This window comes from Hypanus sabinus, chromosome 23, assembly GCF_030144855.1.
Source record: "Hypanus sabinus isolate sHypSab1 chromosome 23, sHypSab1.hap1, whole genome shotgun sequence".
NCBI lineage: Eukaryota > Metazoa > Chordata > Chondrichthyes > Myliobatiformes > Dasyatidae > Hypanus > Hypanus sabinus.
The window spans coordinates 21,313,138-21,338,733 of NC_082728.1; the positions used below are offsets into that span (position 1 = coordinate 21,313,138).

The window sequence follows — 25,596 nt, forward strand, 5'->3', positions numbered from 1 at the left end:
TTCTGGTTTGCAGAATCCCTGCTATGTTTTTTAAAGTCAATGATAAATATAAATCTTTAGGAATTTAGCAAGAGGCATGATGGAGAAGACATTGAAAGTCAATTGCATCCACTCATCTGTTGTTAGTACCACTTCAAACAGATTTAAACTCAGGAGACACAAGAGACTTAAAACCTGCTCATGCTGGTTTGCTGTATCTATTGTGCAGAACATGCAATAAAAAGTTCCATACATACACAAGAGTACTTCAGTGTTTTCTAAAACTGTGAAGTAGCAGAAGTCCTGCATAATAAAAAATTCTGATTCTCCTATCAACTACTAAAGGGAAGCAGTTCATAAAAATATTCTGATTAAAATTACATAAGGCAGCTTTCTCATTTAATATTTCATTTGTTTTTGCAATCTAAGCACTAATATGAAAGTTCTTAGTATTTAAATTAATGGAGATCACAAGACATAGGAGCATAATTAGACCATTCAGCCCATCGTTCACTCCACAATGACTGATTTATTATCCCTCTGAACCCCATTCTCCTGCTTATTCCCCATAACTTTTGATACCTTGACTAACCAACCTCCACTTTAAATATACCCAACAACTCGGCCTCCACATCCGTCTCTGGCAATTAATCCTCATCCTCTGACTGAAGAAATTCCTCCTTTCTAAAAGGACATCCCTCTATGCTGAGGCTGTGCGCTCTGCTTCCAGACGCCCCCATTTTTGGAAACATCCTCTCCACATTGACTCTGTGTTCATTAGGTTTCAATGAGATTCCCTCCTGAACTCCAGCAAGTACAGGCCCAGAGCCATGAATCATTCTAAATGAGAAACCAAGGCTTCCTTTTGATGATAGACAGCATACAAATTATTAGTATCTTGAAAAATGATAATAGATAAACCACATAATAATATGCTAGAAAAGATATAATAGCTGAAAATATTCAACAAATGTGAATATTGTACCTTACATAGATTTCACCCAGTTCAAATTGCAGAGACGCAATTTACACTTCTAAAGTTGACTTCAAAAACCAGCAGATCAATCATTCTGATAGATTGAATGTTGAAAAACAGGTCACAGAAGATGCTGATTTGCAATTTGAACTGAAAGTGCCTTACAGCTTCTGTTTTTTTTCAAATGTCACAGACAAAAGACTTACTTTGCATAAATGAATAGGATACAGTGAAAAATTTCCAACAACATAAATTTGCATACATTGAAACCATATAAAGTTTGCTTGATCAAATAAAAAATATCTTATGTGGAAGTTTATGCTGGGGCAGTTCCTGAGTCAGCCTGGTACACTTTAATAACGTGTGATCAAACATTCGTGCATACCAGTGTATTGTTGCTGCAAAGCCGGATATTCTGATTACAGGAGCTGTTACTTTTTCCAAGACTGCTGGAACTCAGCAAGTCACACAGCATCTGAGGAGACAAATGGATGGGCAACATTTCAGGTTGAAATCCTACGGAACCGCCTGACAGACAATCTTCAGGATGCAGGGACTCAATTCAAAATGTCGACCATCTCTTTGCCTCCACAATGGGGCTTCACCCGCTGAGTTCTTCCAATAGCTTATCTATTCCTCTGGTTTCTGGTATCTGCTGTCTCTGTCTCTCCATTTTTATTTTGTTAATGTACTGAGCAACTTCTACCTGTAAGGCTGAAGTATGATGTGTTCATAAGTCTGGGTTGCAGTCATCTATCACATGCTTTGTTTGTTAGCACCTCTTAAGAAATCATTAAAAGAAAAATTTCTATAAATAACTGATGATGCAACTCCTTCACTAACAGCAATACAAATCTTGCAATGAATGAGATAATATTTAAAAGACAAATACATTTTCAAATTACAATCAATGCAAGAGATTAAATAACATTTATACATAATTCAACAATAATCTTAATTTTTGGGGGTTAAGTAATACTCACTTAATTTTCTTAATATTCTTTTCACAGAGGTGAATGACAATGATAATGGGATAGATCTCAACATTATGTAACTGTTTCACACAGTCCAGACCAAGTTCCAAAAGGCAGTGAACATTCTGCAATTAAATACCATAGAATGTATTTTTTTCATTCTGTTAACTCATCAGTAATATGAAGTGATATGTAGAAAATGCTTAATTTATGCTTAATGATATTAATGTGGCTGCTTTTGAACAAAATCAAATTAATTCAAGTCACAGTTGGTACAATTGCAAATACAATACAGTGGATTCCAGTGTAGTAGGACACGTTGGGTACATTTTTGTCCAATTAGCTGAAGATTCGTGGAAATAGTTAAAAAAGTATAAAAGAAAACAAAATACCATTTAACTGAATAACAAATTATGTACTTAAATGAAAAAAAACAGAACAAATTAGAACACCATTAATACTAGTACACTGCTATAACACGATGTATTAGTTCCCAATGATAATTGACAGGGAAATACATCCAGTGTACACTGCCATGTTCTCTTGATTGATTGTAAGTGAACAAACTCTTACTTCAGTGGTGGCTAAGTTGTCAGAGAAGATCTTGAGAGGCAGGATTTATGAGCATTTGGAGAGATATAACCTGATTAAGGATAGTCAGCATGACTTTGTCAAGGGCAGGTTGTGCTTTATGAGCCTAATTGAATTTTTTGGGAGGTAACAAAACACATTGATGAAGATAGAGCAGTGGATGTAGTGTTAACAGATTTCAGTCGGCACTTGATAAGGTTTCCCGTACGAGGCTCATTCAGAAAGTAAGGAGGCATGGGATCCAAGGAGTCCTTGCTTTGTGGATGCAGAATTGGATTGCCCACAGAAGACAAAGGGTGGTTGTAGATGGCTCGTATCCTGCATGGAGGTCAGTGACCAGTGGTGTTCTGCAGGGATCTGTTTTGGGACCCCTCCTCTTTGTGATTTTTATAAATAACCTGGATGAGGAAGTAGAAGAGTGGGTTAGTAAGTTTTTCTGATGACATGAAAGTTGGGGGTGTTGTGGATAGTCTGGATGGTTGTCAGAGGTTACAGCGGAACATCGATAGAATGCAAAGCTGGGCAGAGAAGTGGCAGATGAAGTTCAACCCAGATAAGTGTGAAGTGGTTTATTTCGGTAGGTCAAATTTGAAGACAGAATATAATATTAATGGTAAGACTCTTGCCAGTGTGGAGGATCAGCGAGATCTTGGGGTCCATGTCCATAGGACACTCAAAGCTGCTGTACAGGTTGACAGTGTGGTTAAGAAGGCATATGGTGTGATGGCCTCATCAACCATGGGATTGAGTTCAAGAGCCGTGAGGTAATGTTGCAGCTGTATAAGACTTTGGTCAGACCCCACTTGGAGTACTGTGTTCATTTCTGGTCACCTCACTGCTATAGAGAGAGTGCAGAGGAGATTAACAAGGATGTTGCCTGGATTGGAGAGCATGCCTTATAAGAATAGGTTGAGTAACTTGACCTTTTCTCCTTGGAGCGACGGAGGATGAGAGGTGATCTGTTAGAGATGTATAAGATGGTGAGAGGCATTGATCATGTGGCTAGCCAGAGGCTTTTTCCCAGGACTGAAATGGCTAGCACGAGGGGGGCATAGCTTTAAGGTGCTTGGAAGTTGGTACAAGGGGGATGTGAGAGGTAAGTTTTTCATACAGGGAGTGGTGGGTGTGTGGAATGCACTGCCAGCAAAGGTGGTGGAGGCAGATACAATAGGGTCTTTTAAAAGACTCTTAGATGGGCACGTGGAGCTTAGGAAAATAAAGGGCTATGCAGTAGGATAATTCTAGGCAGTTTCCAGAGTAGATTACATGGTCAGCACCATATTGTGGGCCGAAGGGCCTGTAATGTGCTGTAGGTTTCTATGATTCTATGAAAATCAGTGCAGACACCTAGAGCAGATAATGGGCTGCCTTTGTTAATTCTTTCAATGACTGGACCCTCCAAATCTTTATTTTCACAGCATCATTCAAGATGATTGCCAATTCCTTCAAGACCTTCATAATTTCCAACTTGAAGTTGTGAAATTGTTTCATTTTTACTCCCGGCTGTTTCTGGTATCTCCAAACCCGAATGCTTAAAAATGTAGGGATCAAAACAGTTCTGGATTATCTTACTGCTTATGTCTCACCAACTCTCAGTGACAAAAATCACTGGTTTTTGAACACAAAACACATGCAACTGACGGTATTTAAAAGCTGTCCACTCTAGTTACACTGGAGTGTCTAAAAGCACACAACTGCACGTGACTGATGCTGGTTAGAAACTGTTCGGCAACAGCCTCCTGCCCAAGTTAAATGACATCTTATCCCAAATAAACGAAGGGAATCCTGGATATTTTCAAGATTATTACTTGTGTTTTGGCCCAAATAAGTCACTTCCTCAATTAACCAATGGTCCAATCGACTGAAATCCACTGTAACGATTAAAGGGAGAAAACCAAATATTAAGTTGATTAAGGTAGTGAGTGGCACCTCATCTCATGATTGAACATCATATGTTTTGATGAGCTTTCAGACAGCACAAATGAAACTGCCTCAGGAGAAAAGAAATACAGTTTACATGAAAATAAGTTTCAGGAGAGAAAAAAAACAAACAACTTGAATGAAAATGAAATCAAACATGCAGCAATAATTTTCTCTGTTAATTTATTGGTTAAGCATAACACTTTTTATTAATTTGAGTCAGGAATGTCTCCGTTTTATCCCAAGTTATACCAGAATCAATTAACCTCAGCTGTGCTTCAGTTGCAATAAATGTCGTTAAGTCTGGAAGGAGAATGTCTGATATGTTTTCTGTTACTATTAATTATTTGTAAAACTTGCTTTGCATTTTCATATATTGGACACTGTATTTAAATTAAATGATATTATCCTGAGCTGTTTCTCTTCAGCAGAGTAAATGATTAAATGGAATTGGCTTCCATTTATATTGATTATGGAGGTGGCATGTTTAAAGAGGTTAACTTTATTTGTCACATGTACATTGATACCATGAAGTTCATTGTTTTGTGTCGAATCAAATTAGCAGGATAGCCTACAATTGTCACCACGTTTCTGGTGCCAACATTGCACGCCCACTGCTTTCTAACCCCAACCGTACATCTTTAGAATGTGTAGCAAAACTGCAGCGCCCAAACGAAACCCACATGGTCATGGGGAGAAAGTACAAATTCCTTACAGAGGCTGAAATCAAACCCCATTCAGTGACTGTTGGTTTTGTAAAGGGATTGCACCAGCTGCTATGCTACCATGCTGCCCACATCGATGGGATAAATGGGCATTATCTTTCAGTTTCTTGTACCTAAAAAAGCATGCATTTATAAAGTGTATGTGCTAATGTAGAATGTATGCATTAAGTAAACCCAAGTCGTTTGTACAATAGACTACACAAATGCTCTCAGGTACTGAGTGGCATTCAAATTCATCCTCCATAACTTAGTAAGTTTTTGTGACTGCTTTATCAATACATACGACCAGGGGTTCCCAAGCCGGGGTCCATGAACCCCTTGCTTAATGGTATTGGCAAATGGCTAAAAAAGGTTGGGAACCCCTGCATTAAGCAACGAAAAGGGAACAATGGGAAAAGTGAAAAAGAAACAATGTTAAACCTATTTTGCAGAAGTAATCTTCAATATTACTCAAGAAGTAGGAGAGTTAAACAAGAATCGTTAAGGGAAGAATAATAAAGCAAACAAAAGAACATTGAAAGAATGCAAATATCCAAATTAGTCACAATAATTGGCATGAAATTTACACTATTACCTTGGCAACTACTGTCTCTACTCCCTTCCTTGTGTAACAGGATCGAAGGAAATTCTGTGCTTCTTGCACACCCAAAATTTCTCCTTTTTTGTTCTTCTCAGTATACTCAGTGTTGTTCAAACACTCTAAAGAAAAAAACAAAGATTTTCTGAACAAATAAATAAAATCTATGAATTACAATAATGCATATTTTATTTTGAAGCATTGGAACATTTTTTAGGACCTGTGTGTGTGATATGCAATTTCTTGTAGGTTAAGTACTCTAGGTATATACACTTTAGCTTTCTATGAACTTAAGTTTAACAAGATGTAGGCCCTTAGTTCAATGTTCTGTCTTGCCAGACTATTTTAGATTAGTTATCATCCATGTCCACATTCTACATTGTGTATAAGATGATGAGAGGCATTGATCGTGTGGATAGTCGGAGGCTTTTTCCCAGGGCTGAAATGGTTGCCACAAGAGGACACAAGTTTAAGGTGCTGGGGAGTAGGTACAGAGGAGATATCAGGGGTAAGTTTTTGACTCAGAGAGTGGTGAGTGCGTGGAATGGGCTGCTGGCAATGGTGGTGGAAGCAGATACGATAAGGTCTTTTAAGAGACTTTTGGATAGGTACATGGAACTTAGAAAAATAGAGGGTTATAGGTAATTTTTAAGATAGGGACATGTTCGGCACAACTTTGTGGACTGAAGGGCCTGTATTGTGCTGTAGGTTTTCTATGTTTCTATGTCCTGAGTCAAAGTTCTTCCATTAATTTCCAGCAGTGATGTGAATTAAAAACTAAGACTGAACGTATAAATTTCTCTACCTCAAAAAAGTTCAATGTGAACATTTAAATAAGTTAATTTTTCCTTTGCATATTTTCATCAAAATGTTGTGTGCCACTTAAAAACATCTTACCAGATTTACATTTTTCATAGCCCGGTAGATCTTTCAGTTTCTCAAGCACAACTTTTCCAATTCGGGTGGGTGCTATAATCACTGGTCTTAGAGATGGTGGGTGGCAAGGCCTGACCAGTGAATAAGGCATTAATGTAAAGCAATTGCCAACAGGCTGGTTGTCTAAAACAAAATAATGTAAAAATATAAAATATGGAACACAATAATTATGTGATCATTTTGCATGTAAATCCAGAATTTAAATAACAAAGTTAATTTACGACATTGGACATCAATTTTCTGCTTCTTCACAGTTTTCTTTTTGTTATGATAGGCCGCTTGAAACTGAACTCAAATATAATTTCAGATGACTTATATAACATAGGAATTTGGAGAAACAAGACATTAACTTTTATTGGATATAATAGGTTTAATGCATAATGGTGCTGATGCTTTGCAAAAGTTCAACTAAGCTAAAAATGTTTTGTTGATGATTTTCATTTGTACTCAGTGTCTGAGACTTCTCACTTGTGTTCAACAATTATCAGCCAGCACTGATGAATTCAAGGTGTCCTGCACCGTTTCTCCATTACCAGTGTTCTGGTGAAACCTTTCACCATGCTCATTACTGACAGCACCAAGATTTGCAAGGAAGAAATCTACATGGGAATGCAGAAAATGAATCTTTAGTGACACATTGCACTTCATGGTTTTGTATGCTTAAAGCATGTTGTCAACCAGCTGCACCTCGTTTAGTGCTCTGTAGTTGCCGAGAAAATTTTCAACAATACCCTTGAATGTCTTCCATGCGATTTTCTCTGGTCCCACTAGAAGTTCTTCAAATTGTCTATCATTGATGACCTGTTTGATTTGTGGACCAACAAAAATGCCTTCCTTAATCTTGGCATCAGTTATTCTGACTTGAATTATGAATTAAATTAACAGATACAGGCAATTTCTAAAGAATGGTGCGTGATAGGGAAATTTCATTGGCAATTTTCATGATCAGCTGCCCAAGATCCATGAGATATACCCAAAAATATTCAGGAAGCAAAATCTTTGTTGTTCAGTGTGATATAAAATAGTACCTCTGGCACCAAGCCAGTAAGGACAAAATGAGCAACACATACAAAAATGCCTAAGGAATTCAACAGGTCAAGCAGCATCTATGGAAGGAAATAAACAGTTGACACTTCAGGCTGAGACCTTTCCTCAGGAATCTGTCAGTGTTAATAACAATATGAAATTGTATCAATTAAGATATAATTCCTCATCAAATAAATTACAAACAAAAGAGAAAAATGCTCGTATTTGACAGCACCTTGTTACAAAAGGATAGAGATTTAGATGGAAGTGAAATACTGTATTGTGCTTATATTTGACCTGAGCCTATCTTTCATTTGAAGATTTATTTTTGCATAATTAACTTACCACTTGAATGACAACTAGCTAAAGGCATAATAATGAGTAACAATGTTTATCATAATAGATATAGTTTAGTATGTAATGCCTGAATCTGACCTTGCTTTTTCTCGGGGTCAATGATGCCATAGTCAAATGATAACCACAGTGGATTTCTTTGACTTTTGTCAGTACTGACAATTCGCACAAGTTTATTTTGACTCGAGGAAGAACTTTTCCGCTTTTGCTGAAAAAACAAGCACAGTACAAAAGATGAGGAAAAGCCAGGCATGAGTCTGGTTTGAAACAATTCAAAGAAGTAAACGGTTTTGTGATGAAGGGTCAGACAATATGGGTGAAATTAATGTAAGCACTTAAATTCAACTCTCTCCCTGATACAGTGTGTGGATGGTTGGACTCTCTCTCTCTCCCTGGTTCAGTGTGTGGATGGTCCCTGAATTCTGTAAATTCTGGTTAGGCCACACTCGGAGTACTGTGTTCAGATCAGATCGCGTCTTTATAAGAAGGATGGGAAAGTTGTAGAGAGAGTGCAGAGGATCTTTATCAAAATACTGCCTGGATTAGAGATCATATCTCATGAAGAAAGGTTGAGCAAGCTAGAGCTTTCCCCTTTGGAGTAAAGGGATGAGAGGTGACTTGATTGAGGAATATATGACATTAAAAGGCATTGACAGAGTGGACAGCCAGAGCCTTTTCCCCAGGGCATCAATGGCTAATACAAGAGGGCATAAATTTAAGGTGATTTGAGGAAAGTATCGGGGGGCACGTCAGAGGTAAATTTTTTTATAGAGAGTGGTAAGTGGAGAGAACATGCTGCTGGGGGTGGTGATAGTGGCAGATACATTAGGGACATTTGAGAGACTCTTAGGTAGGTACATGAATGAAAGAAAAGATGGAGGGCAATGCGGGAGGAAGGGTTAGATTGATCTTGGAGTAGGTGAGAAGGTTAGCACAACAGTGTGGACCAAAGGGGCTTCTGTTTTGTACAGTTCTATATTTTGTGTTTTATAAGGTAGTTGCTGAGAGAGGTGTAGCTCACACAATATGATTTTATATATGAATATCACATACAAAACATGTATGCACTCTCCAGTTATGAGACATGCACGGCTTCTCAAGCATTGGGACAACTTCCTTCAACAACTAGTCTGTTAGCTTCAGTGCTACATTTACGTTTGTTCCTTCCTAGGTTCATAAAGCAAACCCATTATTTAGTTTGTAATGCAGGTATATGGAAGTTGGATTAAATATGATTACATGAGCTTAGTAGGTACTCTTAAAGCCCCAGTTCTGCAGTAAGTTGATTTAATCACAACCAGTCTATGCCATGTTTACTCCATATTTGTATCAATTGGTTTTACTTGTATGAAAACTTAATATAATAAATTGTTCATTCTGTGAAGCAACACTGCTGAAATCCATCACTCTAACTCAGATTGCTTTATCCATTTCATATCCTGGATGTTAATTATGGAGATGAATCTCAGTATTAGTAATATTCCATAATTAACATCCAGGATATGAAATGGATAAAGCAAAAAAGTTGAAAACTATAGTTCTGATGTATTTTAATTTGCATATTTCAACTTTTTTGTTGTGCAAGTTATTAATTGTTTTCCATTTCTCTTCACTTTGCTTAACTGATAAAATACTAACTCCCACTACTTGTGAGAGGCTTTAAAAATATGTTTTAATAGTAAGTATTATTTCACCTTTTTAAGGAAAGGAATCTGCCAAGTCATGTTCTGAATCGTTCCTATCAACAGCTGTTGAGCCCTAAACAGAAACAAGGCATGATCAATATTTTTACCTAAAAGAATATTGTTTCTTCACTTGCAGGAATCCTGATATCTCCATGCGTAGTCAAAGTCAATTGTAGAATTCCTGACCTATATATAGTAACTCAGCACAGACCAGGGAAAGAAATTTCATTGTGTTCCCAGTGGCATTATGTTAACCAATACAATAAAGAGAGCATACATACAACACACACAAAATGCTGGTGGAACACAGCAGGCCAGGCAGCATCTATAGGGAGAAGCACTGTCGATGTTTCAAGACCCTTTGTCACGAAGGGTCTCGGCCCGAAACATCGACAGTACTTCTCCCTATAGATGCTGCCTGGCCTGCTGTGTTCCACCAGCATTTTGTGTGTGTTGTTTGAATTTCCAGCATCTGCAGATTTCCTCGTGTCAGAGCATACATAAGTTGTTTTATAATTTCAAGCTTATGTAGTTCAATTACATCATATTGACTTCAATATAAACTAAGAAGAACAAAATTACAAAGAACTGCTCTAATACTGTAAGTACCAGGTAGAAGAAAGGAGTTACCCTCAGTACTGAGCAAACTTTCTAATCTGTATAGTTTGGTTACTTGCTCACTTGATTAGTTGAACTGTGTGACAGATTTTACTCAATGCATTTATAATTTTGGTTTGCAACCTGTGTTGTCGGATTCAAGAGAACAAAAATAGATTATGTGGCTTGTAGGTCAGGTCGTGTTCAACCTTTGAATGACTCCACATTGTGAAATATATATTGATAATTAAGTAGGATGACCTTTAATAGATTGAAGCAAAGTTGCAGAAAAGGCTGACAGAATTGTGCAAAGAGCAACATTTTATTCATTGCTGCAATTTGCAAAAGTCATTGGCTTCTGGGATAAAAGCCATTTAAAATAGATTTGCATATTATAGATTTCTGAAATGTTTATATCATGCCATTAGAGTATACCTACAGAGTAGTTTACTGTTATGTTTAAATTAATATCAGTCCTTAATTTTATTGTAGTTCAGTGCTCCAATCAAGGGACATGATTGGTTTGGGCACAAGTTTCAGCTGCAGCAAAAGACATGATGCTGGGTTGAGTGGGAAGATGGCAAGCTCTGTGATTGGCTCGGGGATAGGTCAGAGGTCACAAATCTAGCCTTTTGAGAGAGAGGCCTGATGCCCCAGAATCTGTGATTTCTGCAAAACTGAAATTTAGCTGGGGTCTTGTAATTAAATTTAGGATCAAAGGAGACAGGTAAACTTGTATTTAAAAATAATGATGCATGGCTTTGTAGCACCATTTCTCAGAGATTTAGTTTTCAATTTTATCCAGAGAACTGAGTGAATAAATATCAGTCAGTCTTAGTTATGCACTCTCCAGGCTGATTACAAAATTAGCCAATCCATTCTCTCAAAGTTGAAAATATAAGGCAAAAGGAAAATAATTACCAAGAAAGAAATAGAACCAAGATTCAAGATTCAGGATGCAAGACTGTTTACTGTCTTTTCCTATACACAAGTGTAAAGGAAAATGAAATAATTGTCACTCCATCCAATGCAGAACAAAAAAAACAATAAAATCACAATAAATATGCATATAGATTAAATATGCATATAGATGCATATAGAATCCAGGCACAGGAGTGTCTGTAGATAAGGTGACTGACAGGAAATGATAAAGTAGTGTTGGTGAGAAGTGTGAAGTTTTTCTTTGGCCTTCTCTATACTGAAAGACTCCCACGTTCTATTCACAGAGAACAAGTTCAAATGTTTCTTGCAGCATGCAGGCAATTTTTAGAGTGGTGTGTCAATGCTTAAAGCAAATTTATTATCAAAGTGTGTGTATGTCGCCATATACCACCTTGAGATTAATTTTCTTGTGGGCATTCACAGTAAATACAAAGAACTATAGAATCAATGAATAAAGCACATAAGAGAAACTGTGTAATCATAAAAAACAGAAAATAAAAACAATAAATAATATTGAGAGAATAGACAGGTTGAGGTCTTATTCTATTTCGCAGCTGCGTGAACAGAGGTGGGGGAACAGTAAGAAACCATTCAATGTCCCTTCACCAATGAATGCAAAAGCCCAACATTTAACTGTTGTGGGCTATAGCTGTTCAACTCCCAGTGATCAACTAAGAAGGTATTAAAATGGACAAGCATATATATGTGATTAAAATATATTTTCATCATTTTTGCATGTTGCCATAATTACTGCAAAGATCTAAGTAAATATGATTCACATTTACTGAAGGCACAGCTGACATTACATTCTTACCGGTAGTAATTTGGAACAGAACCACCATCCATGTCAATCATTTTATGGGGATGTACTCTGAAGGTCTTCCACTCACTAGAGCCCCTGTACATAGTGTCAGTGACATGTAAGATTTCGTTGCATTGGACAAGAAATCCACCCAGGGCTCCACTGTCTTTATCAAGTGCTATGTTGACTCGGATGAAGAAGGAATCCCCTGAGGTATTGATCTTTTTTTCGATATTTGTCACCAGTGTTTGATAAGCTAATTAAACAAAGCATAACACAATATAAGTTCTGAGTTGTTACCTTCTGGGATTTTAAATTCAATAAGATCATGAGGTTTAAAAAAGTAATTGCAAAGTTTCAAGCAAGATTTTATTAGAAGAAAAATATTTCTTACCTATTAAAGAACATAAAACAACTTTTGAACACTTTAAGTAATTACAACAAATAATCTAATGTACTGCCAAGTCCACAAACATTAGTGTTTACCTTATATTTGCTGCCGAAGTGCGGGAATTTACCTTATAAAAGTTTATGATAGCCCTGAAGATGTTGGTTGTAAGTGGAAAGAAATCTTTGCCTTAACATTCAACTCACAGACCTCCGTTCATACCCCTGCCCCCCCTTACCCCATCCCTATCTATAAGTTTAGTCTGATTCTCTTTCTCTCTTGCCCCCCTCACTATAATCTCCCCTCAGCCCTACCTTTCTTTCTCTTTTATTTCCCATAATTCTCCGCCTTCCCCCTAGCCCATTTCCCTTCAGCCTATCACTTCCCAGCTCTCTACATCCCTGATGCGCCATCAATAACTCACTCTGAGATGTAAAGGCGAGATATCAGCTTTTATTGACTGGAAGAAGGAACAAGCAGTGGTTGACCACCATACTACATCCTGGAGACTGAGAGGCCGGGCTCAGGCCTCAATCGCCTTTATTCCGGGGTCTGTGAGAGGAGCCACAGAAACAGTCAGCAGGGGGCGTGTCCAGACAGGTATATGTAGTTCACCACAATCCCTCCCCCCACTTCTCATCCCCCTTCAACCATCCCACACTACTTCACTCCTGATGAAGGGTTTCGGCCTGAAACGTATTCACTACCTCCTCCCATAGATGCTGTCTGGCCTGCTGAGTTCTGCCAGCAATTTGTGTTTTTATTTATTTCCAGCATCTGCAGATTCACTCGTGTTGCTTTTGCCTTAACAAATCTTTAGGAGCCATGAATCTATTTTTAGGTCTGTATTGTATTTTGTGGCACATTTACAATGGTAATCTGTCAGATGGGTTGGGGTGTGATAGAAACAAATGAGTATAGATCTGTATTCACTAGTGGTTAGTTAGTTGTTAGCCAGAGGGAGTGAGCCATGGGGAATGAGTTTTTTTGTTGACAGCTTAAATATGCTATCTTTGCTAAATTTAATTTGACCACTGATTACGCTTAGTTATATCACTAATTAGAATGCTTAGTTATGCTGATTTGAATGCTAAGATTGCTAGACCACTAACTTAGTTGTGCTAGATTTTTATCGCTACAAGATCATTTGTCTTTGCTGGTTTCATAATAAAGAATTGAATTTTTGATCTGGAAATTCATTATTTGGAAGTGTGCCATACAGTGCCAAGTACCCTGGCCTAGTTTCTCAGTGGTTTTGGTTTGTTTTCAAGAAGGCACTGCATTTTGTCGACAAAAAAAAATGATACCAAACGAACAGCAGCCGACAGCAAAGGATAGAGGATATGAAACAATTGCTGATCCAAACATGTTATATTGAAGGTCATGTTGCTGTAACAAGTGCATATGTGGCTCACCAAGGTGTGCTCCTCTTGGAACAGCCATGGAAAAGGAAGGAACATTTTAAGTTGGAGGAAGAAATTGCTGTAGATATGGTCAAAGTTAATGTGCTAAAGGCCCCAAACATGGCGAGCGCTCAAAGTGATCCAGCAGGACAGTCCTACGGTGTGAGTTCTTACACTGAAGAGGCATAAAGAAAAATAAAAACACTCAATGTCAATGCTAATTTATTTCTTCCTCAAGGGTTTGTGAAACATGAATAAGATCTCCAAGACTAACTGAAAGGAAAGATCTATCATTCCTTTCAGTTAGTCCTGACAAAGGGTCTCGGCCGGAAATGTCAACAGTGCATCTCCCTGTAGATGCTGCCTGGCCTGCTGCGTTCCACCAGCATGTTGTGTGTGTTGCTTGAATTTCCAGCATCTGCAGATTTCACACACAACATGCTGGTGGAACACAGCAGGCCAGATTTCCTTGTACCTGCAGATTTCCTCATGTTTGCTTTTTAAGATCTCCAAGAGGTAGTTCAGGGTGTTCACTCTCAGCCTGCAAGTTTGAACCAATGTCATATCCAACAGCTCAAAGTACTCATGGGGACATTAACTTACAAATGGAAACACTCTTGCTTTCAATGACAGAGGTCAAAAATAGTACAATCAATATTTTGAGGAAGCAAAATGAAATAACAACCTTATTTGTACAACAGAGGCACATTTCATCTTTGCCAGAAAGTGAGAGTCAAATCTTCAATGGCAATCCATTACAGCACCATGCATACATAAGAGTTTTTGAAAATAGTGTTGAAGGCAAGACTGATGGTTATAGGGACTGCTTCAATTTCCTCGAATCGTACACTAGAGGTCGCCCTGCAGAACTTGTCCGATGTTGCCACCATGTTGACCCTAAGAAAGGATATCTAAAAGCTAAGGCTTTACTGCAGGAACATTTTGGTAATGAACAGAAAATTGCATCTGCCAACCTGCAAAAGGCTCTTTCTTGGGTATCCAGTAGGTACCCATCAAATCTGAAGACATGTAAGCCCTTCAAGACTATTGTCTTTTTCTAAGAGCCTGTTGCAATGCCTTGGAAGAAGAATGGTACAAGCATCAACTGGACAAGCCTACTTATATGTTAATTGTCGTTAGAAAATTGCCCAAAGTGGAGACTGGTGGTCTGTTAACTGTAAAAAAGGCACAACCATAACGCTACATTGTTTATTTTATTGAGATGCAAGTAAATTTTGCTACACACCCAGTATTTGGAAAGATAAAGGAAACTACATCACCTGTAATAAGCAAAGATGTGAACAAAACTAAGTCAAAACTTTGTTCTAAGGCAGAAGGAAGCAGATTAGCCACAACTGTGGTCACTGTGAGAAGTAAAGCTAAATCTGAAACTGGAGCTAATGGACGGGAAATGGTCTCGTCAGTCAAAGGGGTTTGTCTGTTTTGTGAGAGTAAACATACATTGGATTTGTGCCCTCTGCTGGAAAAATAAGGGCTCTTAGTGAGAAGATTACCTTCCTCAAAAAAAGTGCCTGCTTTGGCTGTTTGTGTACAGGACACATCAACAAGGATTACAGGAAGTGTCTTTCATGCAAGGTATGCAGTGGCAAGCATCCCAGCAAACTTCATTTTCAGTCTAATGAAAATGGTGCAGTATCACCACACGTTGTGAAAATCTTAGACACAGCAGTGAGTAGTGCCCTGGCTTTTAAAGGCCTTACATGGGTTAGTGATCATGATTGTAAACTTCCCATAGTTCCAGTACAAGTAAAGTCTAAGAAAGGTAACAAGACAGAGGTTATCTATGCTTTCCCAGGTCAAGGAATTACACAGTGAGCCCAACCTCACAGGAAAAAGAACATGCCTTCTCTTACAGGTCAAGAGAAAGTCGCGAGTAGCTACATTGCTTCAGGATTGGATGTGGCTGGCTTAGATGGGGTGAAAATTAATGTGAGCTACCTATCATCTATAGACAGAAAAGTATCCCTGTCCACAAATGGAATATTCCACGACGTTACACAGCTTTCATGAAGAATGTCATCTCCAAGTGTTCAAGAGTGCCAGCAGAGAATTTAGAATGCAGTGATGGGGAAGTCTGCTATATTCCACATCATGGTATTTATCACCCCAGAGAATGGAAACTTCAAGTCTGTGCAGCGACTTTTCAGGGACTATCACTAAATGCTCAGCTTTTTCAGGGACCAGATCTTACTAGATGATTGACTGGAGTCATAACTAGATTTGGAAAAGAACCAGTGATGATCACAGCAGATTCTGAATCAATGTTTCATTAGGTTAAAGTACCAGCAGAAGATGCAGATCTGCTGAGGTTTCCCTGGTGGCCTGATAATGACTTCAGACAAGATTTGGTAGACTTTAGAAATGTGGTATATCTCTTTGGAGCAACTTCACCTTTAGGAAATGCCCAGAAGGCAATGAAGAACAGTTCAGCTGCGAGACAGTGGATAAGGTTTAGCTTTGCCTTTATGTTGATGACTGCCTTGTGTCAGTGTCCTCTGAGGGAGAAGGGGTGTCTTTCTATCGTGGTCTTGCATCCATTTGTGCTAAAGGCATCTTTCAACTTGCAACAACCAACAGACATAGTGTACAAACAAGCCGGAGGAACTCAGCAGGTTGGGCAGCATCCGTTGAAACGAGCAGTCAATGTTTTGGGCCAAGACCCTTCGTCAGACATAGTGTGCTGGCTGCGATAGCAGAAGAGCAAAATGCAAAGGACATGAAGGATTTGGATATAGATCAAGATCTACCTTCAGATGCTGGCCGGTGGCGTAGTGCCATCAGTGCCAGACTTCGGGGCGAAGGCTCCCAAGTTTGAATCCAGCTGGCTCCTGTGCACACTTTCCATTTGACCGTCAAGCTAGCAACTTGACCTCATAAAAAAAGAAATTGCCTGCTACAAAAAGTTGGTGGCCTATGCAAGCCATCAATTTCTCTCTTTTCCTCTATACCTTTGGTGGAAAGAATACTTAAGTGGGTGTGCAATGGTTCATGCAGTCTGATACTTTCAAGTTTAAGATCACAATCCAGAATAGACCACCCAACTGAAGGGGGATCCTCTCCATAGTTAGTTCCTTCTACGATCCTTTAGGAATCTTGAGTCCAGTGGTGCTATCTGCTAAGAAGATCTTGCAAGATCTATGTATAAAAGGACTTGCCTGGGATGACATCAGTTGCTTAAGAGTGGACAAGCTGGCTAGAAGAATTCTGCCAGTTTGAAGACTTTAAGGTTGTTAGACATTTGAAACCCCTGGATTTTGGAGAAGTTACGGCTGCACAGTTACACCAATTTACAGACACAAACAAAGATGGCTATGGAGCAGTGAGCTGCCTAGCGTTGAAGAACACGCATTCTCAGGTGCAGTTCTTCCATCATGGCAAAATCTAGGGATGCTCCTTTGAAGCCAGTTTCCACTCCTCATGTGTAGCTCATCACTGTCCAATGGCAAGCTGTCCGGACACACTGTGGTGGAAGGAGTTGCACAAGCAGCTTCAGGACTGATTGTACTTAGGTGCTTGAAGTATATCAAGACTGAAACTTCCAGGTTCCAAACTTTTGTTGCAAACAGAGTGTCAGAAATTCTTAAGGTCTCACAGGCATCTCAATGGAGGTGTGTAAACACTTCAAGCAACCTGACAGATATGACCTTTTGAGGTTTAAAGGTGAAAGCATTACTGAAGAATGAGACTTTGGTGATGGGGCATCAGCATCTTCTTCAGCCTAAAACAGAATCGCCTATGATTCTATATTGTTCTTGAGAACTTCTGCTAGTTGATCTGAAAGTTAAGAGGAGTCTTACAATGAATGCAATACAGATTGAACAGAAGGTGGATGTGGTTACATGTATAATTTATCACTTCTTCTCTTGGACCTGTTTGAGGAAGACAGTGGCCTAGATTCTTAGATTTAAGAACTTGCTCTTATTTCTTGGTTGGAAGAGAGAACTATTGAACATTGCTCTTACTCTGTCTGACTTGGATGAACGACAGCAAAGGTATTCTTTGGAGAGAAAGCTTCAGAAGGCCTAAGGTCAGATTGGCAGAGATCGTCTCTCAGTGGAAGAGCTCAGAAAGATCATGGAGTTTTGCCAGAGTAAGAGGTTTCCAGATGAATTCTCAAGTTTGCAAAAGGGAGAAGGTGTGAAAAGGAACAGCCATTTTTCAAGCTCAATTTAGTACTTGAAGATGGTATCTTGTGAATTGGTGGACGGTTTAGTAGGGCAGCCATGCCTGAAGAATCTAAACATCCTGTTATACTGTCAAAGGAACTTCATATCTCAGACATCATTCTGAGGCAGGTACATCAAGAGGTGGGACATGGTGGCCGTGATCACATGCTGTCCAGGTTGTGCCAAAAGTACTGGATTCCTGGTGCTAGTACAGCTATAAGAAGAATCCTGTCTCAGTGTGTTGTTTGTCAATGGTTGCAGGCAGCTTCAGGATGAGAGAACATGGCAGATCTACTTCTGCGCAGAGCCTCTCCAGATGAACCTCGTTTACAGGTGTAGAAGTGGATTACTTTGGACCTTTTGAGGTGAAGAGCAGGAGTACAATGAAGAGGTACGGGGTTATATTTTCCTGTCTAGCTATTTGAACTGTACACATTGAAGTGGCATCTTCTTTAGACCACAGATTCCTTTGTTAATGTTTGATACTTTATAGGAAGACATGGACAGATTTGTGAACTGTGCTCTGATAATGTGACAAACTTTGCTGGAGGTGAGCGTGAGTTAAGAGGAGTCATTGAGAAGTGGAACCATTCACAGATCAGTGATGTCTTTCTTCAAAACGAATTAAGTGAATTTTTAAACCCCTCCTCCCCGTTAGTTCACATCGTGGAAGTACATGGGAGAGATTGATCAGGTCTGTGTGAAAGGTTTGCAGTTCCACCATGAAGGTACAGAATCTTGACGAAGTGGGTTTCCACACTGTCCTTTGCGAAGTAGAGGCTACTATCAATGGTCGTCCAATTAATAAAATATCCCCTGATCCCAGTGATTTGGAAGCACTAACACCCAATCATCTGTTGCTTCTGTAGCCCTCACCATCCTTACCACCAAGAGAGTTCCAAAAGGAGGACATTTATGCTCAGTAAAGATCAATGCAGGTCCAATACACGTCAAACTTATTTTGGAAACAATGTGTCGAGGACTATTTACTACAGCTACAGGAGCATCAGAAATAGTCAGGTCTAAAAAGCAATTTGCTTCCAGCAGATGATGACACAGTGGACCTTGATACTCATGGATCATGCGAAGAGTCATTCAAGTCTTTCCAGACAGTGGAGGATTTGTGCAGCAGGACCAAGACCAATTGTCTGAACAGACCTTTAACCAAGATGTGTCCTTTACAAGACTTTGAGGAGCTACAACTCTGGAAGCTGCACTTACTTTGGTTGTTTAACTTCATAACTTTGACCTGACCTACTGACTGGACACAGAGTGGTGGTAAAGATCACTCTGTACTGGCTAAGTGCTGGTAACCTCTGGCCTAGATGACCGACATGACTTGACTGGAAGAAAAAAGGAAGAAGACATTTGTATAAATGTTATGATGTTTGTCCTTGAAAAATTCATGTCTCCTATTTTAGTAGTAGGTTGTTACTATTATAGTGAAATAATTAGGTGCTGGGATGCAGGAGCCATGTACCCATTTTTCGTTGTATATGAGCTATGTGTCTATTTTTTGTCCACGTTGTACTTTGTGGCATGTTTATTATGATAATCAATCATGTGGGTTGGGGCGTGGTAGAAGCAAATGAGAATTCCGGTAGTTACATATTCACACTTGGGGTTAATTAGTGGTTAGCCAGAAGGTGTGAGACATGGGGAATGATATCTTTTTGTTGACTGCTTAAGTACACTAGCATTGGTTAAAAGAACACTAATTTAGTTCGACTGCTAATTAGGCTTAGTTTTGCTTGGGTATATTGCTAATTAGAATGCTTAATTATGCTGATTTGAATGCTAAAATCCTTATATTGCTAATTTAGTTTGTTAGTTTTTTATTGATACAAACTCATTCCTTTTTGCTGGCTTCGTGATGAAGTACTGAACATGACTTTTTTGATTTCCAAATTCATTATTTGGAAGTTTGTCATACAGTGTTGATTACCCTGGCTTAGTTGCTCATCAGTTTTGGTTTCTTTCCAATAACCACTACAAAGTCATTTAGTTTGTCTTCTATTGTACAGTTTCAATCTATATAATTTTGCCAAGTCACTTCTATTTAAGAATAAGTAAACACAGATTCTATTTTTCCTTCTCAATTTTTTCCCCAAGTCACTCCCTTTTCCTTGACTACTTTTTAATTGACAAACTACTCTCAGCTCTAAACGATATCTCCAACAGTAGGAACAATAAAGAGAAAATCTTGGGCTGAATTATGCTGGCTATTGTCAGGGGTTTTGAGGAACCACTGGGCTTCAAGCACTCACAATAAATAGGTCTCAGTTATATGTAGCATCTTCACTCTGCCAAAGCTATCATAGGATCGAAAACCCTAACCGTCTGGCTAAGAAGGAGTAACCAGTTTAGTTAGTTACACATTATTTTAATGATTTTAAACAAGTTTTTAAAAGATTTTTTGTAGTTTTGAATCTTAAATACTCTTTATAACCAAGTGTGAGGGTCTTGGTGGATATCAGAATATTTTAGCAGGAAGGCCTCATTCCTCCTCACCACCCAGCTCTGTCTGAACAGTAGGCCAAAGTGGAAATCTGGGCAGTGGCCGAAGTTCTTAATTCCATTTCCATAGTTAAATATCACATTTAACATTAGAATAATACAGCAAAATATTTTTGTTAAAATAGCAATTAAATTTGTGTGCAATTTTGAAAAAATGTATTCGCAGAAACGTGATGATCAACTGGAGACAAGTAAGCACAGGTGTCCCCCTCTTTACAAAGTTAGACCGTTCCTATGAAACCTTTCTTAAGCCAAAATGGTGTAAAGCGAAGAACCACTAACTTATACGGGAAAAATTTTCCAAAAGGCAAAAATCCTCTTTGTAATGCAAAAATAGATGACTAATGTAGGTCTTTTGTAGAAGCGAAGTGGCGTAAAGCGAACATTTGTAAAGCGGGGGACTCCTGTAATTGTTATTCATTTTTAAGCATCTGAATATGTGGATTCCTGCACAAAGTTCAAAGTTCAAAATAAATTTATTATCAGAGTACGTATATGTCATCATTTACTACCCTGAGGCTCGTTTTCTTGTAGGTGTTCACAATAGGACAAAGAAGTACAGCAGAATCAATGAGAAACTACACACAAAGACTGACAAGCAAGCAATGAGCAAAAGAGGACAAACTGCAAATACCAATAAATAATGAAATAAGTAAGTAATGCTGAGAACATCAATATAATGGAAAACTTTGGTAAATCATTAATTTAAAAAATTTATTGCAACATTACTCAAGCATGCTCATTTAATCTGTGAGTGTTGACAGCACTAAAAGGAAATTTCATTTGAAAACATTCTCAGAGTCAGTAGATTAACTGAGAAAACTGCTGCTTTCTTACGCAGCTAGTCTAAATAACTCAATCAGCTTGAAACTCTGATAACTCTGATATTTAAACAAAATCACAATGAGACACCAAATAAACATCTACAAGTAATCTACATACTATGACCCTCTCTTTTGTTTTGATCTAAGTAATTTAAAAAGATTATCAGTTTAATCTTTTCGGAGACCATTGATGGACTAAATGCAAATGTTTGTACATGCAGGCATTTTGGATGAATGATTAAATACTTGTTTTGGTTGCTCTATAACATACCCTGACTGTTGTGTTTTATGGCCATGCAGCATATTCCCTTAATCTGCTTCAAACTCCAAACAGCCTCCTCTAAACTGGCATCCTCCAGTATGGTCCTGGTTTGGTCTCTGCCACTGCATTCCACCTGCAGATTAAGATGTAAAAAGATCAGCTTCATTTGTCACAAGTATGTCGGAAAACACAGTGAAACGTGTCATTTGTGTCACTGAACAATGCAGTTCGAGGATGTGCTGGGGGCAGCCCACAAATGTCTCCGTGTGTCTGGTGCCAACACAGCACGCCCATAACTGACTGACCCTAATATGTACGTTGTTGGAATGTGGGAGGAAAACAAGATTACCTGGAGGAAATCCATGTGATCACAGGGAGAACAGTTTAACAGTGAAGAATTGAGCCAAACATCTGGCACTGTAAAATGTATGCCACCGCTGCTCCATCAATAATGATATTATTAATGGAGTCGTAGAATCTATGATATTATTAATCTAGAAAAATTCAAGTCTTTTCAGCTTATTAACATAATTTGTACAATTGATCTTCTGTAAATTGAAAACAAGGACAGGAGCTGTAAACAGTAGAAGAATAGACTACCTTTGTCAAGATGTCATAGTAAAATAGTTGTGTTATAATTAAGTCTTTATGTTGAGTAAATATTTCAGTAATATTTGAGTAAACTGGTATATACATTGGCTGATTAAGCATTCTTGTTTGTTTAAATAATTCATAACGGGTTATACGTAAATATATGTGAAATGTCTACATCATAATGTTACCATGTGATATGTGCGTGCTTCACTTAAAGAACAAACTTAAGACTCACATCATTGGCTCCCTTGTTTTCCTTTGAGTTAGTTAAATGTTTTGAAGTTACAAAACTTAACACTGTGGAGCCTAGCTTGCGCTATTAGCACCAAGGTTGTGGTTGTCAGAATTTGAGGGGTATGCTTCTGACAACACTGGGTATTTACTAAATAAGCATTTTGTTATAAGTTTGAGATAGTGACACAATTACAGAAGTGTGCACAGTATCTTATGGATTTCAGTTTGTTAACTTACATTAAGATGTGGTTATTCCAGCATTTAAAGATAAAGTGCATGAGCATTCAGACATTAAAATAGGAGGTAACAGCAGGGAATCAATTTCCACCTTTGTACCGTGAGAAATGCAGCAATAGTTGAATTTCTTTTTGTCCTCCTCCTCTGCAAGGAGGCTCCAAGCTCTGAGGGAAATAGTTGAATTTTGTTACCTCACCCACAAGTCACCTTGAGTAATGACTTTTGACAAATCACTCGACTAGATAGTTGTAATTGAGGACCCTGCTAAACATGCATTCTGTTACATTAGTATTTTATGTCACAGATCTGTTCCTGCAGCTGTAAACCACTCTGATTAACTGATATAAATTATAACCAATTGATGCACTGTGGCGACCCACTTCCTAGCGCACTCGAACCGGCTCACAAATAGCCAGCGTGCAGGCACACAGGCCAGGTCTGCAACAAAGGGAAAAAGCCTGCGGGGGTTTGTGAGTATGTGTCCCTTGGAGCATCTGCGCCCGGGGAGGGCAGGATGAGGGAGGCTTTAAAGCAAGGCTGTGAAGTTCGAATAAAATCATCTTTAATTGCAGTTTACCGACTCCGTGTCGTTATTTCAGCGCTGCGTGTAGCACACCGCTACAATTGGTGACCCCAATGGTCCAAACAATTTTTGGACCGGAGACGACCGACGCCGCATCTGTTCATGCGGTTTCGTTGAAACTGCCAAGCTTCTGGGCGCTGCGACCTCACCTATGGTTCCAGCAAGCAGAAGCCCAATTCCACGTTCAGCAGATAACCTCAGAGGACACATGTTACTGTTACGTGGTGAGCTCCCTCGACCAGGACACAGCGGCCCAGGTTGCGGAGTTCGTACAGTCTCCCCCAGCGGAAGGCAAGTACACGGAATTCAAAGCCCTGCTCCTAACGACTTTCCGACTCTCACGGCGCGAGCGGGCTGCCCGTTTACTGCACCTGGATGGCTTGGGAGACAGACCTCCATTGGCTTTAATGAATGAGATGTTGTCTCTGGCCGACGGACACACACCCTGCCTCATGTTTGAGCAGGTATTCCTGGAACAGCTGCCCGAGGACATACGCCTACTGCTGTCCGACGCGGATTTCAGTGACCCCCGGAAGGTGGCAGCCCGGGTGGACTTGCTGTGGAACGCCAAGAAGGTGAGTGGGGCATCCATCGCACAGATCACCAGGCCACGCTCCCAGCAGCAAACCAGACCCGGCCCGGCCACAGAGGCCACAGAGGCGGGGAGCCCAATGAACACTGGTGCTTCTACCACCAGCGGAGGGGCACAGAAGCCCGCCGTTGTCGCCCGCCCTGCAAGTTCCTGGGAAACACCAGGGCCAGCCGCCGCTGATGGCTACGGCGGCTGGCCATCGGGATAGCCTCCTGTATGTGTGGGACCAGCGGTTGGGACGCCGTTTTTTGTTCGACACCGGTGCCGAGATCAGCGTCTTACCTCCGACGAGTTACGACACCCGGAACAGGGCACCGGGTCCCCCCCTGAGGGCCGTGAACGGCAGCACAGTAAGGACCTATGGCACCCGTCAGGTGCAGCTGCAGTTCGGCTCCAGCCAGTTCACGTGGGACTTCACACTGGCCGCCGTAGCCCAACCGCTTCTGGGTGCAGATTTTTTGCGGTCTCACAGCCTACTGGTCGACCTGCCCAGGAAGAGACTGGTCCACGCCGAGACCTTTCAGCCGTTCTCCCTGGGTGCAGCCCAGTTGCCAGCCCCTCACCTTGACTCCATCACGCTGTCCGACAACGACTTCAACAGGGTCCTGGCGGATTTCCCATCGGTTCTGGCACCGCAGTTCACGGCAGCCATGCCCCAACACGGTGTACAGCGCCACATCCTGACCCAGGGACCACCCCTCCACGCCCGTGCTCGGCGGCTTCCCCCAGACAAGCTCCGACTGGCGAAGGAGGAGTTCCAGAGGATGGAGGAATTGGGGATCATCCGGCGGTCCGACAGCCCATGGGCCTCCCCCCTGCACATGGTGCCCAAAGCGACAGGGGGCTGGAGACTGTGCGGCAACTACCGCAGGCTGAACGAGGCTACCACACCAGACCGCTACCCTGTGCCGCACATTCAGGACTTTGCAGCAAACCTGCACGGCGCACGGATCTTCTCCAAGGTAGACCTTGTCCGGGGATACCATCAAATCCCAATGCATCCGGACAACGTCCCCAAAACGGCTCTCATCACCCCGTTCGGCCTTTTCGAGTTCCTCCGCATGCCGTTCGGCCTGAAGAATGCCGCACAGACGTTTCAGCGGTTAATGGACGCGGTGGGACACGACCTGGACTTAGCATTCATTTATTTGGACGACATCCTCATAGCCAGCAGCAGTTGTCAGGAGCATCTGTCCCACCTCCGTCAACTCTACACCGGACTGAGTGAGTACGGTCTTACAATCAACCCGGCCAAATGCCAGTTCGGGCTCGACACCATTGACTTCTTGGGCCACAGGATTACTAAAGATGGGGCAACCCCTCTGCCCGCTAAGGTAGATGCGGTCCATCATTTCCCCCGACCTGCCACGATCAAAGGCCTTCAGGGATTCGTAGGTATGGTCAATTTCTACCACCGCTTCCTCCCTACAGCTGCCTGAATCATGCGTCCCCTGTTTGCCCTGCTGTCGGGTCCGGTCAAGGACATTACCTGGGACGAGGAGTCCGCCGCCGCTTTCATTCAAACTAAGGAAGCCTTGGCGAACGCCGTGATGCTAGTGCACCCCAGAATGGACGTCCCTACTGCCCTCACAGTGGACGCATCTAACACGGCAGTCGGTGGGGTACTGGAGCAGCTCATTGCGGGTCGCTGGCAACCCCTAGCGTTTTTCAGCAAACACCTGCGGCCACCC

At 40.5% G+C, this 25,596-nt stretch overlaps 2 protein-coding genes across 5 annotated transcripts in view; one reads left to right on the top strand and one right to left on the bottom strand.

Annotated features, from left to right (window-relative positions):
* anapc11 (APC11 anaphase promoting complex subunit 11 homolog (yeast)) overlaps window positions 1-21,658 on the top strand; it is a 34,829-nt gene extending 13,171 nt beyond the window's left edge. The window contains exon 4 of one of the 2 annotated variants that reach the window (XR_009507616.1): window positions 21,114-21,658. The gene's annotated coding sequence lies outside the window, so the exon portion shown is untranslated. Of the gene's footprint in view, window positions 1-1,380; window positions 1,900-21,113 lie in introns of those variants that run through there. The other variant, XR_009507615.1, reaches the window with a different exon arrangement.
* card14 (caspase recruitment domain family, member 14) overlaps window positions 1-25,596 on the bottom strand; it is a 73,030-nt gene that overhangs the window by 3,607 nt on the left and 43,827 nt on the right. For 2 of the 3 annotated variants that reach the window (XM_059948504.1, XM_059948503.1), the window contains 7 exons: window positions 21,675-21,798; window positions 12,097-12,340; window positions 9,753-9,816; window positions 8,140-8,266; window positions 6,640-6,801; window positions 5,740-5,864; window positions 1,939-2,054 (listed from right to left, as the gene is read on the bottom strand). In XM_059948504.1, the coding sequence (XP_059804487.1) occupies window positions 1,939-2,054; window positions 5,740-5,864; window positions 6,640-6,801; window positions 8,140-8,266; window positions 9,753-9,816; window positions 12,097-12,340; window positions 21,675-21,798 (962 nt within the window). The remainder of the gene's footprint in view (window positions 1-1,938; window positions 2,055-5,739; window positions 5,865-6,639; window positions 6,802-8,139; window positions 8,267-9,752; window positions 9,817-12,096; window positions 12,341-21,674; window positions 21,799-25,596) is intronic. The other variant, XM_059948505.1, reaches the window with a different exon arrangement.